Source organism: Atheta coriaria, unplaced genomic scaffold, assembly GCF_025399875.1.
Source record: "Atheta coriaria isolate IRGN ID8LTWV9N9 unplaced genomic scaffold, Caltech_Dcor_3.1 hic_scaffold_7_pilon, whole genome shotgun sequence".
Taxonomy (NCBI): domain Eukaryota; kingdom Metazoa; phylum Arthropoda; class Insecta; order Coleoptera; family Staphylinidae; genus Dalotia; species Dalotia coriaria.
The window spans coordinates 8,233,179-8,250,873 of NW_027045449.1; the positions used below are offsets into that span (position 1 = coordinate 8,233,179).

General features: G+C 38.9%; 1 protein-coding gene across 8 annotated transcripts in view; it reads right to left on the bottom strand.

Annotated features, from left to right (window-relative positions):
* The window catches only part of cno (adherens junction formation factor afadin), a 29,074-nt gene that overhangs the window by 4,642 nt on the left and 6,737 nt on the right, over positions 1–17,695 (bottom strand). The window contains exons 2-11 of one of the 8 annotated variants that reach the window (XM_065308248.1): positions 15,062–15,129; positions 7,322–7,446; positions 5,486–5,785; positions 5,116–5,395; positions 4,807–5,055; positions 2,223–2,431; positions 1,790–2,073; positions 1,435–1,584; positions 405–1,279; positions 25–353 (exon numbers count right to left, since the gene is read on the bottom strand). In XM_065308248.1, coding sequence (XP_065164320.1) covers positions 25–353; positions 405–1,279; positions 1,435–1,584; positions 1,790–2,073; positions 2,223–2,431; positions 4,807–5,055; positions 5,116–5,395; positions 5,486–5,785; positions 7,322–7,432 — 2,787 coding nt within the window. In that variant the 5' untranslated portion in view covers positions 7,433–7,446; positions 15,062–15,129. Of the gene's footprint in view, positions 1–24; positions 354–404; positions 1,280–1,434; positions 1,585–1,789; positions 2,074–2,222; positions 2,432–2,589; positions 2,767–4,166; positions 4,749–4,806; positions 5,056–5,115; positions 5,396–5,485; positions 5,786–7,321; positions 7,447–12,029; positions 12,746–15,061; positions 15,130–17,695 lie in introns of those variants that run through there. The other 7 variants (XM_065308247.1, XM_065308252.1, XM_065308249.1 and 4 more) reach the window with 7 other exon arrangements.

The window sequence follows — 17,695 nt, forward strand, 5'->3', positions numbered from 1 at the left end:
CTTCATATTATATATTATATATACCTCAGGTTGAGAGGAACTCATTGCAGAGGTTGGTCTGTTAGATGTCATGTAAACGGTCCAATGGCCAGAACTTGTTGGCTGGGCTGCCAAGCGACACAAGCCCGACGCCTGCAGCGGCAGTAAAAATTCGGCTAAACCGGCGGGTACTCCTTGCACCACATCGCAGCTATATCCATCATCGGGGAGCAAAAGCTGGAACGGCGCAGATGGATCTTCATGCAGTCGCACTTCTTTACCTTCCGCTCGTGCCAACTCATCCGCTACACCTTCAGATGCACGTGCAGCTTGTTCTAACATTTGTGGCGATGCAATTATTTCTCCCGGTTCACCTATATAAATATAATGATAATCTGGGTATGTAAGAAATTAGAAAAACTTACATTTATATTGTGTCAATAATGCACGCAACTGGAGAGAATTCAATTTGAAACATGTTGATGGCAAGCTAGCCAATTCCTCCGGTGTACTCTTGGGTCCTTGTAATAATTGCACGCATTGGATAATTTTCGCTAGATGACACTCGGCAGCTAACTCTAAACCTAGAGATTCAGCCCAAACTTGAAGATTCCTCAGACGAAGCCCCAATACCTTGCCGAATGCTCGACAACACAGATGTGGATTGTTAATTACTATGCTGAGCGCTTTTGCAGCGATGCGATTGAAGAGTTGTGAAAACAATTGTATGGTCAGCGCAGCGTTCACGCGACAGCGACGTAACAAGTTCATCGCGTTGCTGAGCACGTTGATGATACCGTTTGGATGTTCCTCGGGTATTGTAGTCATAAAACCGGCCATCACTCCGTTCAGTTCGTCTGTGAAGCATGCTAAGAGATTCTTGAAAGCCAGCTGTACGGAGTCGGCTAGAATGTCCTGTGCCTGTATGGAGAACGCACCCACGTGCCGATCCTGCTTTAAGAAGTGAAGCAGTTCGCTGGCGTTGGCTAACCAAAATGCCTGGGAATTGTTGTCGGTGCTTCGATCCTGCACGGTATGACGCACCAACACCGCCGCGTGATGTAGCAGCTGAGTAAGCTTGTGCGCGCGCTCATTCGGCGTTAATTCCGGCCGATAATGAGTTGAGGCCCGATAGCGTGCGCAAAGATAGAGCGTATACGCCGGAGCGAGCTTGAACGTTGGCATATGCACGTCCAGGTGAGTGATCACACGTGCGAGGAATTGGTCCTGTGGTTCTTCGGGAAATTCCAACACGGCAGGAAGTATAGGATCGCTGCCACGTGGATAACCCATGGTGGAGCTGAAAGAACGGAAGCATGATTCGCAACGTTTTCGATTATCGCTTGATTTCAAATTGATGATATTCTAAGCGTGTGAATAATTGAACAGTCACGCAAAGCGAACAATACATTGTGCACAACAAATGGAATAAATGGATTTGTGTTCAGTCCAAACCTTGTGTCTTTGTTCTCATAATGGCGGCTGGTGCTGTCGTCACGGTTGCCGCTCGTCGTTGAGATGGTTTCGACGTTACCCTCAAGATCGAAGTTGGTTTCGAAGTTTTCGCGATTTTCGTTGTTCTGGCTAAGTGCATGGGACGGGGAGCTGAATTTGCGTGCGGCACAAATAATTGCAAAAACAAAATTGCATTAGCACACAGGGGAGTTACAACACAAAAGCGCATAAGTGCATAAACATACAATACCAACAATTAAAACGAAAACTAGTTTTTTTTGACGGCTTATGTTATTATGTGTTGAATGTAATAATGAAAACTAAATAATCCAAAAGCAAATCTAAAAATACTTACCGATCGTACGTGCTAGCCCTATGCAGGTCACTCATCGAAGGTCCTCGCGAAAAGTCCTCCTGGCTAGGATCCAAAAATCTGTATGTGTTACTGTTACCAAACTTTATTAAACTGCCATGATTGAGAATTGTAGTTTGATAAATGCGCTGCCCATTTACGTAGATGATCGCATCGGTGTGGCACGGAGTTAGAGAAGTTACGCTATCACTGTTTGTGATTACGCAGTGTCGCGGTTGAATATGCGGCCCGTATAGTTGTAGCGCTATTCCGTTTGCGGACCCGACCTACGACAACCCAACAAAATACACTTCAAGTAGATATTCGCAATCGAACACCTCGAAATAGTGTGTGTGGTCTAGAACTATTAATATTTTAAGTTGCACACAGCGAGATAATAATCGATCAAACCGTAATAAATTTAAAATTTGCTCACCTCCATAACTTCGTTAACAAGACGAAGAGTCTTCGAAGAGTCGCCCGGATGCGGCGGCGAGCCATCTGGTCCCAACTCCACCAGCAGAGGTACCGTGTCGATGCGCTGTTCCCTAATGTTGATGTTATTTGAGAGAGATCCTGGCTTTTTCTTCCGCTTTCGAGGCGCGCAATCCGCCGGCCTGCGCCGGACGTGAAACATAATTGAACCTGCCGGACACAAAACGATAAACATTAACCTTTCACTTTTAAACAAACCAAGAAAAAACAAACGTCGGAATCGTAACTACACAAGAAATACGATCAAGAACAACACAAAAAAGAAACACAAATAAATTAGTAATCAGAAATTGAATAATTAATACAACTACCCAGTAGTATTTCGCATTTGCCGCCATTCCGCAGACGTTTGAATGAACGAAAACCCAACATGTTTGCGTAAGAGCAACGTTACAATAATTTATTATTTAGATCGTTACGATGATTAAACAAAAACACGAAAGTTAAAAATACATGTTGTTGGGAGCGTTCGCCCTGACGAACAGCCGCACTTAAACTAAACATCGGGATCGGGCATCGCAGGCCGAAGGCGGCGGCGTATTGTTACAAAGCGGCGCATTATGTGCGGCGTGTGTTCACGCTGGCAGCAGCTGGCCGCCGCCTCCGCCGAGAGGCGACCGACGATCGATTAATTATCACCCCTAATGAATAATATATAAAATTGCTCGTTGGTTGCGCTGTGCCACTTTAATAAGAGCATATACATGTTCAAACATTACTCACGGGGGTTGCGTACGGCAAAGGTGCGCTTGTCGCACGCAGGAAAACGTAGACACGAGCTTCACGCAAGAATGCGCCCGATATTGGCCACGAGCACGAGAACAAACAATAGGCGCAATGCCTACGTTCAGTCTTAAAATTAATGATGATAAAACGCAGATCAATTTTGAGCCGGTATTCAAGTATAAGCTCGACGTATTAGTCGAATTGGAAGATTAACGTGCTCTGTGTAATTTTCGCGTCAGTTTTATTGGGGAAAGTTTTCCATTCAAATATTTACGCAACTGCGCGCAGCCTAAGTGACTTTTTTAATCTAGTGTGTATCCCAACAACATGTTGATTTAAGGCCATCTAAACACTATCACAAAAACATTAGGGTTGTGAAAGGCAGAAATATCGGAAAAACGTTCGCAATTATGATTAAAATTATGACGTGCAGGGTCGAACACGTGCGTTTGCCACGCACATCCGCAACACATACGAAAGACAACATAAACAAGCAAATTATACTTTGTATAATTATAGCACATAACAATAATAAAGCCACGTGGACTAGCATCATATGCAACCACATCTACAAACAAATATAATTTTATGAAAATAAAATTATTATCTGCATGAATAATTTAATTTATTTAAAATAAACATCAAAGAAATCAAATAGAAATTTAATGCCTGCCTTGAACATGTTCTTGGGAAATCTCGTTTACTTTAATAAACGCTCTTCCTTTGTCTTTCAGTCTAAAATGGAGTATAAAGCTTGGCGCTCATAAATTTTAATAACCAAGGCCCCGAGACGACGCAGCAAAATACAATTCAATTCCGAGTGGTACGCATCAAATAAATTGATTTCTAAAGATGAAATGTGAGCACATCGTTGGAATTTAATAGAGTCGTTTCCTTTATTTCAAGCGACGCGCCGCGACGTTTTGGCTCGTTTTCCACCGTTTCCCGCCGCCGCCAGCGGCCCACGATATCGATTGAGTTTATGTTGCGCCGCTATAAATAAAATCATTTCACGACATTTACACATTTAACACACCAATTTAATCGAATGATTCGATGTGCATGCTCAATGTCGTATTGATGACTAATTGAAATTACCATCGAACTTGCATGCGGTGCGCGTGATTTCGCGCAAAAATGAAATGAGTCAAAAGCTTACGTCTCAAGCCCCAGTCCAACATACTTCCTAGCGGCGCGAAACCAGCTCATCCATGACGGAATAAGGAGATGGCGGGCGGGCAGCACGCACTAGCAATAGTTGAACAAGAACGATGCGTGGACCGCACCATAGAGTACATTTCGACGTGGTGATGGCAGCAAATGTGGGGGCGGTTTCCGACTGACGGAAAACTGGCGACGCCGCACCGATAAGACACACATCTACGACTTGTCACGCACCTCGCACGCACCTCCGCGAAATAGGTGGTGGTGGTGCATTGCCGGCGTCGCGGACGTCGTACTGTTTGCAATCGCGTATACGGTTTGCCGTGCCGGTGTGGCTTTGTATCGCAGTGTGTGTCTGCCGTGAAGCATGCGCCCACCTATCTTGACATTTATTTGTTCGGTTCAACAATGCGGAACGGGAACACGGGAACGATTTTCTGTTTTTAGTCGTGGTTGGCGCTGGGGGGCGTCGTGCCACCACCACCACCACTTTACCGTTCAACCACTTGTACTTATGTCAGACAGTTGACAAGCGGAAAATCAACTGAGGAGTTAGTAATAGAATGTGCGCAGTAGGAACAAGTCAAACAAAGGGAACCTTCGGAAAACCTTGAAGGCAACCTGCGAAAACTCACTTGAACTTGATGAATTCATCAGAATAGACAGTGGACATTCATCCTCGTCTAAAACATATTCAGTGTCTGCGACACCAGGTTGTTGCGTCACTTGGACAAGGCACCATACAGACGGATCGTAATGATTAAGGCCATATTTGTCAAGCATTTCCCGGACTACAGCGCCTGCACAATCGCGCACCGAGAGTAGGAGTGTTTTGTAAGGCACGTCTTTGCATAAAGCTTCGCCGTAAATTTTCAGAGTACCTCCTAAAATTGAAATAAAATATTAGAATAACATTGCAATAATTTACTATAATTTGTACACACCTGTATCGGGGCCTCCGTCTTTTGAACGGAACATTTGCAACTTCTTTTCGAGTTTTTGTTGCCGCCGTCGTCTCATAACGGCCTCAGGGTTGCTGATCGAACGCGTGAACGACGTCTCTGGAAGCTCCGTATAAAGTTTTTCGGCAACGCCGTCATCGTTCTCAGTGTTTTCCTTCTTGAGTCGGTTTTGTTTCTCTTGTTTCTTCAGCTGCTTTTTTTCGCGTTTGGAAAGTTTGCGTCGAAAACTCGAATTGCTCTCGGATAAACCAACTGCGCTGGACTGAAATTAAATCAAATTTAAAGAAAATAAAATTTAGTATGGATTTCTCAAAGCCATATAAAAACTGAAGTAAAATCATTTCTCATTTACCGTTTTGTCATCAACATTCTTGAGTAAGAATCTGCCTTCGCGGTCGTCAATATGCCAATTCAATTGCACCAGCAGCGGTTTTTCGTCCGGAGACATTTTACGCTCGGGGCAATTTTCGTGCAACTCAAAAAGTGCATAGGACGGGACAGAAAGCATTCGCATGTCAGGACGGAATTTTTCAATGAGTGTGCCGATGACATCCTCCACAGTGGCATCGGACGCCACACGTATACACTTCGTTGCCACCTTCTGGCCGGAGTCTTGGAAGTAGAAACGCATCACACCGTGAAACTCCAATTCCTGTAATTGCAACACAAAAAATCAATGCAATGTGAAGCTTTACAACTAATGCTACGCTATATAATGCAACTATGATGAGATAAACAGCGAGTATAATTCGCGTTCATAAGCAGCGGCATAATGAGCATGATTAGAAAATCATTTGCGTGCATGCTCGACTTGTCTTTTACAATACAGAGGGAACGACTGGGAACTAAAACGGAGCTGAGGGCTTGGAAAAGCGTTGGATGGAAGAAACGCAGTGCGCGCCGAGTACGATGTACGCGCAAGTCGCGCGCAATGAGTGAAATGTGAGTCGCAGTCGGGTATTTAAAGAGCCTCGCGAACTAAACAGGCCGAACCGACCAGCGCACGACGCATCCAAGCGTGTTTCCTTCGGCGCGCAACCGCTCCGCCGTTGCACCTATTGCGTTTGCCTAACCGACATAATTTTTTATTTTCTATTTTTTTAAATTACACAAATAAATCCGGTTGGCAAGTAGATATAAAATAAGTTTTTAATTGAGTCGAAAGTAAAAATAGATAAATTAAGCATTATTTCTATTAGTTATTTCAAAACCAAGTGTAATGTTTCTCTGCATTAAATGTCAACATATTTCGCCCAAAACTGACGAATCAATTGTTACTTAAAAATAAATTTTATGTATTTAAAAATATAAATTATTACTCCGGCCAACCTAATTTTTACTTTGATGCAGAATTTATCTACAATGTATTTCAACAGAAATAACATTTTTAGCAAGAATAATTCGATTATATCGTTTCAAAAACATTTCTTTCTTTTGTCCGCCGATTTGAATTCTCTTCTGCATATGAACTTTCACTAAAATATTTTCTAGCATGGATGCATGTGCAACCAGACAGAACACTCCCAATCTTGTCCTACTGAACTGAAAGCAGTGAATATAAAAACAATTGAACTACGTATTAAATAAGTGTGTACAATAAACTAAATATCAAAGTCGCCCTCAAAGCGAAAGAAAGATACCGGAAACTTTGTATTTGTTAGGGTGTGCCTCGCCGCAACGCACAAAACGATGAAGAAAAAGCTGGAAAGTTCATTCAAACGTGCAGAACGTTTCGTTTCTTCGCTGTACGTTAAACTTCAACTGCTAACAATATTCAGACGAGCGACAATATAACGGAGTCACCGTCACCCTACCACACAATTTCTCATTGAGAAGTGATGTTACAGAAGTGAAATAAAAATAAAACGGTAGTCCGGTAGTCAGTAGATATGTACGCAGCAAATTGTAACCGATTTTTGGTTGACGTAGACATGTTAGCGTAACAATGCAAGTCTGCAGACAAGGCGGACAAACCGGAAAGACACAAAAACTCTTAAACCGGAAATCATTTAACTTTTATCGATTTATAATTTAAAGTTTATAACTTTTAGCTTTTTGCTGCCCGAAAATATACCATTTACAAAGTTCGATATTAAACAAACGACAATGTGAAAAATGGAATTTTAAGAATTTAAAAGAAGGTTACATTCAAATTGGGTCATATGCATGATAATGACATATATTTTACCTCGTTGGGCTCGGATAGTTCGAAAATGTCCAAACGATTGGCGTTCCATTGCGCGATGACATTCTTCAAAGCTTCGCGTTCAGGCGCGGCCGAGGTCGACGATTGCATCATTTTTGTATTTGTTTCTGTAACAAAAAAAAGCAAAACATTACAATGCAATTGTTATATACCTATAAAAATTTCGAGAAAAATGTGGATTCTATTGTCAACTTTCGAGTCATAATATTTAATTTTTAAATGTATATTTAGTTAAACGTGATGTTTTATTTATGAAACTTATATTTAATTGCTATTTAAAATAACCATTAACTGATATTATCATGCACGAAGGGATTAACATTTTTAATGTTGATTTTTAAAAACAACGCAAGGATGTTAATATACAATATACGCAATAAACTTTTAATAACCGCCTGTTTCATGATTTAAAGATTATGATGCAGCATAACACGAGATTCTTCTTGGAAATTTATTTTCAGAAGAATTTTTTTTTTAAATATCTGACGGTTTATACGATAACAAAATTTGCAACAAATTGAATTTGTCACATTAATTGCACAAGCAAATTTTGAAAATAAAAATACAACATGCTTTATTTAGTTTAAAATTAAGTTTGCAAAGTAGAAGTCCAAGCAAAACCTTTAAAACATCCATTTTGTTTATTTGCACTGCACCAAACAACACTAATCGTTGAAGTATTGAAATAAGCCCAGAAAAGAAAGCAAGACATAAATACTATACAATGGGATGGGCAGCACTCGCGTCGTCACACACCGCGCATAAATTACCCGTGTCATGCTTTTCGTCTGCCATCAAACCACAGAGCCAAAGGTTGCAGTCTTGGTCGTAATTGCCATAATCTCAAGTGTCGCCTAGAACACTGCCGACCCCAGTCGGGCGTTTAGGCATTCCGGGGCGTTTGAATGACTATTCTTATTGTCCATGCCTTATTTACATTGCGCACAACGTCGCGTCTGACGCGTGATGCATGATTACGCTCTCAAGCTGCTGACAACCTTCCTCTGCGAACAACAATCGCTGGACAACGACGACAATGCATTATTTGCATATTGTTCAAAGCTTGTGCTCGCGTGTGTTATTCATGTCGATTTTAAGATCGTGACGTCGCAAACGAACATGCACACACACAAAAAACGTGTGCGTTTTCATCGTGGTGCGAGTCGATTATATTAATTTTTCTAACAACAAATGCGATTGTGAATCATTATCGTTAAGTTTATAGGCTGTATTATGTGATGCGTCGTCTGGTTAACCTTGCATTCCTACATTCTTACTCGTTATACTCTCAATAACAATCATAATTCGCTGCGTGGAATCTTGATTTTATGCCACAGGGCTTAAATATACAGATTACATTGATTTATTTCTTTACATAAACGTAACTTGTTGTGAGATGCACTCAAGCATCTTGAAGTGAACACAATGATTGTGTGTTCTTATCGACAGTGATAAGATACACTTCATGTTCTTTATATTTTTGCAGCTTGTAACTGGTAAGGTAACTGACATCCAGGTAAACATAGACGATTGGTATTTAAAAAATGCGTTCGTTTCCGGTCTTTTATAACGTGTTGACTTGCCGTGCCTTCACTTTACCGATTAGTGGAGTGGCTTTTAAATTTGCTTTAAAAGTTTTTTACAACACGAGAGAACTCAAATCCTATTTTTTCTTTTGTGAAATCGTTGTCAACTTGATAAAACTAGCACAAACAAAATGGCCAAAACAAACTTCTTGGAAGTAAATTTGGATTGCAAATGAATGTAAGTTAATGCGCATTCTATTCCTTTACTGCTCAGACGTGAACATACAATTACACCTTTAATTTTTCAGTATAACAAATCTATCTCACATTATTATTAATTATAGAACAGGGCAATATTGATGTTACTAAGTGTTGATGAATTGAGTACTACTATATTTTGCTATTCCACGATCCTAAAACAGATAACTGTATAGCAAAAGCAACGCGATAAAATTATAAATGACCGGAAATTGTCTCCCCGGTGAATGCTGTCGATAAATCTAATCTTCATATTTCTGTACCTGTGCCCACAGCACGTACACATTCATCCGTGCTATACGCTAACTCCAACACATTCCGAAATTAGCATCGAATACAATTTCAAAGCAGAAAATTAGCAACAAGAAAAAAATGATGAACACAACGTAGAAAGGTACAATCTTCGAACCTCGAATACAACACTGACAGGAGAAATGGACGGAAACGTAGTAATAACTAAGAGTCAAAGACAGGTTGAAATTGAATATTCGGAAACCGAATTGGAGACAGAAAGCAAATGAGAAAGTATGTACACAAAAACAAGAACCGTCAGCGAACAGAACTGCAGGTGGAGTTGTTGGATCTCGTCGGTGATTTAGATGATTAATTGCACGTTTGCAAAGCGACAATTAAAACGAGCGCCAAATTCATGCTGTTAAATGATGGCAAATTAAAAAACTTTCTGTCTAGAAATGGAAGCATTAATAACCGAAACTATAAATTTCGCCGCAAACTAACTGTAAATGAAGCAATTAAATATTTAAAATAAAATTTCATACACTCGCTGATTGCAGCTTCTCAGAACTAGTTAATATTAATGGATACAAAGCCATAGACTTGATTAGAAGTCTAATCGTTTCGAAGAATTGTTTAGATGTATGTATAAAATTGCGTAAGTTGTTTATAATAACAAATTGTTATTGCGGCGAAATAAGCGTGACATTCCGATGATTACATTAAATTTCTAACTAATCGATATCGATTGTGGGTTAATTAAGACCATATTTAATAATAATTATTGTTGTGTCAATGAAATTCAACAAGAATATTAATTGCGTATGCACAAACACGCTATGACATCCATAAATGACATCGAATGTTGTTTTTACAAATGCTTCTACAACCAACAATGTTAGTAACATTGATCACGTACGTATAGAACGACAAATATGTAATGTTTAAAGTGACATACATTCCCCGTGTAATAAATTATTGCACATACAAGGCACTACAAACAAAAAGCCACTCAAAGTGAAAATGAAATTAGAAATTGTGTGAAATGTTTACAATTTTTTTTTCTTCGATAAATTTAATTACCAGTCAATAAATTAAACAAAAAACTTCATAGTATTTTTTTCTTCTAATGACTGCGTGAAAATGGGAAAACCAAAGATGCATTTCATCATGAAGAGTGCATGTTACACTGTGTTTACTTTTAATTCTGCAGCATTCTGCACAACGTGTGCTGAGTAAACCCAAAGAATTTCACCTTGATGAGTTTTCTCATCGTATGTGATAAATACATAGAACACGCTTCTCGCGACGGCGACAAGAATGTAAATAATGAAAATAAAACCAACAAAATGTGTGTGCATTGCGCATGAGAGCAATTCAAACGACTACCGTTCGAGCGGCCTCTATTTGTACGACATCGGATATGTCGTATGCGATCCAGTGATCAATTCACACATAAGTTAATTACGACGCACTATTATTAGCTCGACAAGTATGTAGGTATAGATATCTTTTCATGCAGTGGATATAGTATGATATTATTTAGTGAAATGAGGCGTAATCTGCATGCGATGCAAGCAACAAATGTAAACAAATAGAAACTGAGAATTAATAGCGAATTTTGTAAAAATCGCTTAAAATTATAATAATCATGCGAACATGACACAGGCGGATACCATAGTATATTATTCAGACAATGCGTGATGATGATGCAAAAATGAGCGATTTTGTTTTGTGTTGTGTTTCTCATGGTTAATTTAAATTGACGCTATTAATTAGTTCTTTTATATAATCCACAACATTTTTATAGGATACACCCCGCCATAATATTTATAAGAATCACTGAAGAATTAAACCGCATTCTTCAAAGGTGTGTAACATTAAAAACATTTTGTGCCCTGTCTTTTAAAAAGTTGAGTTGTAAGTATGTCGGAATGCGTTTAATCCCTCAAAATCCCTGCGCTTGAAATCCTCAATAAAAACCGAAAGATAAAAAATGTCACCCGCTCTTATGGGTTCCAACAATCTAGGCACAAAGTTGCTTACGCTGAGCTTTTGTCGTTTTTATGACGACAGCCCTCAGTCATTTTCTTTGAGACTTTTTATGCTGAGAGAATCTTTCAAACCGTGAGCGAGATTACAGTCCGCGCTGTTTTATGAGAAATTCGAAACCCGCCAGTAATCGAGAAACCACCACCATCATCATCGTATATCTTGGGCTATCATTATTCAATGAGGAAATCATACCTGATATGCTTTTATTCACAGGACACAAACATGCGCAAAGAGAAGGGAATGTGAAATGAAGGAAAAATAAAGAAGCGGCGGCGTGAGAAGCAATAAATACACCAACTCTGCCCACAGGAAATTAAAAATTGGTAATAATAACTTAATCAACTTTTAATGCGTAGGAAACAATTTCGGCGCTAAATGTAACTTAATTCAATTAGTGCATAGATGAAATTTTCGAAGAAAATTTGGAACACGCATGCAAATAAATAATTGGAAAATATAGAAACGTGGAATTTTTCTAGCCTTTAATAAACGCCAAGAAAGCAAAATGTCTTTCCAAGAATTCGAGAATTTCGTACCCCAACCGTGAACAGAGATGTAGAACACAGTTAACGATATTTTCTACCTAGGAATTAATCGCAATCGTCACGAATTTATACCTGCTCGATGTTTCGCTACTTTTTCTTTGGTAACATTGCTTTGAGACACCATGGTGGAATTTGCTCCTTCGCCACTTGACCAACAAGCGTGTTGAAACAAGTGCACTGAATTTAATTTTCCGCCAGTTGATTTAACTTTCTTCGGTGGGCAAAGGCCGCGATATTTAAAATCCGCAAACACTCGCGGCACTTTTATTACTTGTGACTGCGACGCGAATACGCCAGGCCGGAAAACACAGCGAAATTAGCGTTTATTTATATGTGCGCGCGTCGTAAGTGGAAACGGACGTGCACTGACCGATGATTCCGACTCTCAACAACTGCACAAACACCACGCACGCCGGACGACGAACTATGTAAAGCACTCGCGCGCGCACGGCGCACCACACTGAGGCGCGTGAGAACGCGAAACGCTTTTGTTTCCCCCTCGCAACAAACAACACACTAATAATAATAAAGCCCGCGTGTCGCACGCATTCACACACATGTACGCACACTGAGTTCCTCGTGAGTCGCGGCGTGTCTTCGCTTTTGCGCGAGTGCGTAACAAGTGCGCGGCATGCAGCGCAAGAAACAAAGGATGAAGGAGACCGACCGACCCTCCGGATACCCAAACGGCAACTGACTGACCTTACGCTACGCTACAGCTACGAGGAGCATTGAGCACGACGGAGAAGGGGATGGCGCGCGGTCTGAAAGCAACTCTGGCTGGTGTGCTTACAAGCAACGCGAGGAAACTATCAACTTGGCCTACCCAACTTAGTCATGTTTAAAAAATGCCACAAAAAACAAACGATAAGATATATTGAAGTATGCATAAACCTGAAGGACAATGTCATGGTGCACGATATTTTCTTTTCAAGTGATTAATATTAGTCATGTAAAGTAAAAAAGTGAAAACGTTAAAAATAGTAAAGTATTACCGGTTAACTTAACTTGGCAATCTGAGTTGATATATTTTCCTATAACTGCATGAAATTTACGAACAAAATTAAAAGCAATCTGTAGAAGATCTAAACAAACATGATGTTTGCATGAAAAACTAAGGAGGAGCAGAATAATGACAGCTCAGTAACACAAGAATGTATAATGCAAGCATGATAAACAAATAGTTACACGTCGATAAACACATTGCGGTACGACGAAATCACTCACTCTCTCCAGCCGTGTCGTTTTGCGTTTTAAAATACTCAACAAGACACGAAGAGAAATGACGAACCAGCAATTTATTGCATGGCATGAAGAACAATATACTGCTTACACCTTTGACTTCTTCGTGAAATTACATTTCAATTTTTCACTACATAAAATTATTGATGGACTCACTCAACCTTTTTTTTTTTTAACCAGTTTAGTGTAGCTAATTATTCAAATTTCCTGCACGGCTGAAAGTTTTTGCACATTTCAAACAATTTCCAGTTAAGAACATGAAAGATATCATGAATATATTCATGTAATATAATATGCGTAAACGTTTTGGCTTTTTAAGAACTACGTACCTCGACCAGAGTAACATTTAGTTGAACTTAAATATAAAAACACGCGAGTGTTGTGAGTATAGTCCGAAACTTTCTCAAAATTGCACCGTACGAAGAGAAATGACACACGGAATTTGTTAGCGTTAACGCGAATGAAATGAATGAAATTTCTCGTGTTTCTCGTTAAGCATGCGAGAGTTTCATCATATTCATGTCATGACTCTAGGCGTGTTTTTGCTCGTCGGACTTGTAGCGGTCGAGTGCGGTTTCGATCTTCTTTCGGTTATGGTTATGCTTTTACGTCCATTCAGCCTTTGTAGACTCTGATGATGGTTGCGACTTTATAGCGGTTTACTTTTGCGCGCGCCTCGCGTGAATTGAACTTGATCTAGCATAAAAACATTGAGAATGATAAAAATGTCTAAGAAAGTCATCGAGTTGAAGAGAAACCATTTTTGCTTCGCTCCTATTTTTGTTAAGACAAATCAAGGAAAATATTTTAAAATTTTGATCACAGCCTTTTGAAATTTTAAGTGTGATATATAGTATCTAAGTTATCAACCCACTTGAAAACCTAAAGTTTTATAGTTTCAAGTGTTTCTGATTATTTTGAAACATATTGACCACATTAAACCTCTTAAGAAACAAATGCATGAGAATTTTGAAATTTTCCAAAACCTGCACTGAAAACTCAAAAGTCAAGTGATGAAAGTGTGTTGGCTGGGTCTTAATAAGTAGGCCGTAATTTATTCCTTCTGCTTCTACTATATTTTGTAAATTACGATTCTTGACGGGTGTACATGGAAATCGATCGGTGTTTACGTTCCCATGGTATCGAATCAACAAAATCACATTTCATCTGCCCATACATGGGGTCATCAAAGAAATTCCATAAATAACCAAACCGATTGAGTTACATACTAAGCATTTAAAACCGAGAGTAATTAATTTTCCAAAATTGAGTTCATTATTAAATATTTTAGCCATTTTTTAGAGATATCAAAAGGGCAAAAATTCAAAGTTAAATATGAATGAATATTTTAAGCCAAGCAGTGTGTATACACACATCGTTCCCGATTTGATTATTAAATAGTAGATGATTTAGTGCGTCATCTCACTCTTTTCTTATGATGTGCGCGCGCTCCATTTGCAATTTTCAAGCTTCACGTTCGTAACACTGAACAGATTATCCAAACGTGGTGGTACCGACTGGTACTTTGAACACGTTCTATTTTTGTATGATAAAAAGTCATAAAAAAAGTATTGATAAACCAATAAAAATAAAACATCAACGCACAAGCGGATAATGCTCAGAGATTGTTTTTGTGTAAACACCACAAATAACAACTATTCGAATCTATGCAATTATATTAAAAAACAAGAGATTTGTTGGCAATAATATTCCGTCTTCATTGAAAATATCCTGCCATAAAATAACCCACCCAATAATGTGTAGGTTTAAAAAACGTGTACGATAAAAACGGCACACGTAAACCACAGGAAATGCCAACAAATATGACTCATATTACACATGTCTTGAACAAATAAACTCACCTATTAATAATAATGCAGTCGGACTTTGTACCGCGGGAAGAACGGCAATGTCTTTGATCTTCAATCACCTAAAACAACGTTTACTGATAAGCAGTTATTTTGATGGAAAATATTAACGCTTAGATTACTTTAGCATAAATTCTGTACAATATTTGATTTGGACTGTACAAATATGCGATGGTTGCACGCACGATGCAAAATTACATAATATTTCGCGTTTGGTTTTGCAACGTACAAATTATCTACATATATAGAAACGTTTTTTAATGCCAGTAAACTTTGAACTTAGCAAATGGCCTGTAACACATTCCATACTGCAATGTAATCTTATTGGCATATGAGTGGGCGGAAAACAAATTCCTTGCATAATTATTTAGGTAAAACAACAAGGTGTGTTTAATACAGTAAATAATGTAGTGCTAACACTAAAATCCTTCTCTGGTTATTTACTTGCTTCACACTTTAATGCCCATAATGATTAATTAATCGATGAGTAACGCTTGTCAAGTGGACATCGTCCACTTATACCTTGTTAGTGCTTGACGATGCAGAAAACAGAGTCACACTACGGACTCACCTTTTAATTGTCGGCGTAAACTGAGAAATGCGTTGTCCTGCCAGTAGTCTCTTAATCGACAAAGCAAATCGAATCTCGAGCTGATCAATGAAGCAAAGTGAAAACCACAGCGGAAGAAGTCACGTCAATCTTTCTCGTCACGTACGAATCGCTAAACGAAAATACACGCACGTTTTTCACGCACGTACGGCTCGCTGTTGACGGCGGCAATAAAAATGCTTTCTGTGTGTGCGCCGCGCGCTATTTCGCTCCAAGAGAAAAACACGTGTTAGAGTTGCGTGCCTAACATACGTTGTTTTATTTTTTGGAAATTCATCTCTTGGCTTGTGGGCATTTAATGCTTGATTAAACTCTCAGGCGGGGAGTCGAGGAACTTCAATTGGATCATGAATAAATATGAGTTTGAACATAATAATCAACATGTGCATGTTGACGGCAATTATGCATTCACAACTTAGCATGTGCGTGACTAGAGATTTTTAAACACTTTTTAAAACAAAAAGCTAAATTGCCTGATATGGGCATTAGTACATTCGTACTAAGTATGTACATATATTTTGAGTGTTTTTCGTTGAACTCCTTGTATAATCAACACGATATTTAAGTTAATTTTTTCTACTTCCACCTATAAAGCACTAGTTTTTCCATGGTTTATAGACACAAAAAGTGGTGCTTTATATACGGACGGCCAAGCCGTGCGTAATATCCATTATGTACGGTACAGAGCTTGCGCCTGCGCGTTTACCTACGGAGCAGCACAAGACCATGGGACGTCAGTCAAACCCCTCAAAGCAATGTAGGTTTTGAAAGGTGTCAAGAATCTTATCACACTGCCCCTATTTATATATAAAAAATATACTTCATTCACAATTACAAAGTCTTTGACATTTTGTATAGTTTTTATTTTATTATCGTAATCACTTTATCACGCGCAACATGTCAAGCATATTAAAACCAGAAACACAACTCAATAAATACTTAATTAATTCTATATTTAGTTATTCTATACTTAGTTAACTCTATAGACGTGAAAATTCGTGTATATGAATGAATATGAATGACAATGACTTCAAATGCCTACAGAGTAATACTGTGCATACTCCATAAAAGTGAGGTGGTGGGGGTGGCGACAACAACTTTCACTAAAATCAGCCCTACCATCATACGATATTATAAAACATCATATCTACCCAAAAGTATCAAAATCTATCGAAAATCACTTTTCACTCCATCGAGTTAAGTAAGCAAGCTGCCCAAATATACGATTTTGAGACTTTCATAATTCACTTACTCCTTCTAACGACCATTTCGTGAAACATTAATATAGTAAATTATAACCACCCAGTATAATACTTGTGCTGCATTGTGCAGTACCGTAATCAAAAGAAACTATACGAGTTCAATAAAACGTGAAATTGGCTAATTGCAAAACATTCATTTCCTGTCCGCGTGCAACGCTTAGTAACCCGCCCGCCATGCTTAATAACATCTCTTCGGCGTAATTATGAGCAGAGTTTCTCATTGTGCGATTGCTGAATGCATTGCTCGCAATAGCGCAATACATAGCAGTACACGCAACATAACAAGTCCATGAATGAAAACAACTGCGCGCCGCCCCGACAAAAATGCCATTCGCAATGAGTGAACGAGCGATGCCATTCATTAAAAACTACTTATAGTTAATGCAGTCGATCGCCATCAACTAGCCACGTTAAATGAATGAAAACAGCGACGGCGGTGCTCGTAGTAGAAAATTAAAATTGTAGCAGTAACAGTCAGCCGCACAAATATAAATGTTCAGCATTAACTAATTACAGCTTATTGACTAATTGAAAAAGAGATTCTAATATCATTCAAGAATAAAATGAAAGGAAGAATATTTTTATGGTTATTTTTACTAATTTTTTTATTCAGTTTCCTGTTATCCTGTCATAATTTGCAAATGAAACATTATTCACATATGTTAATTGCATATGCTTTCAAATCAACAATCACCTCAAGATACCGAGCTTTGTTCTAACTGGCCTCAGCTAGATTAAGATAATTGCAACTCGGCA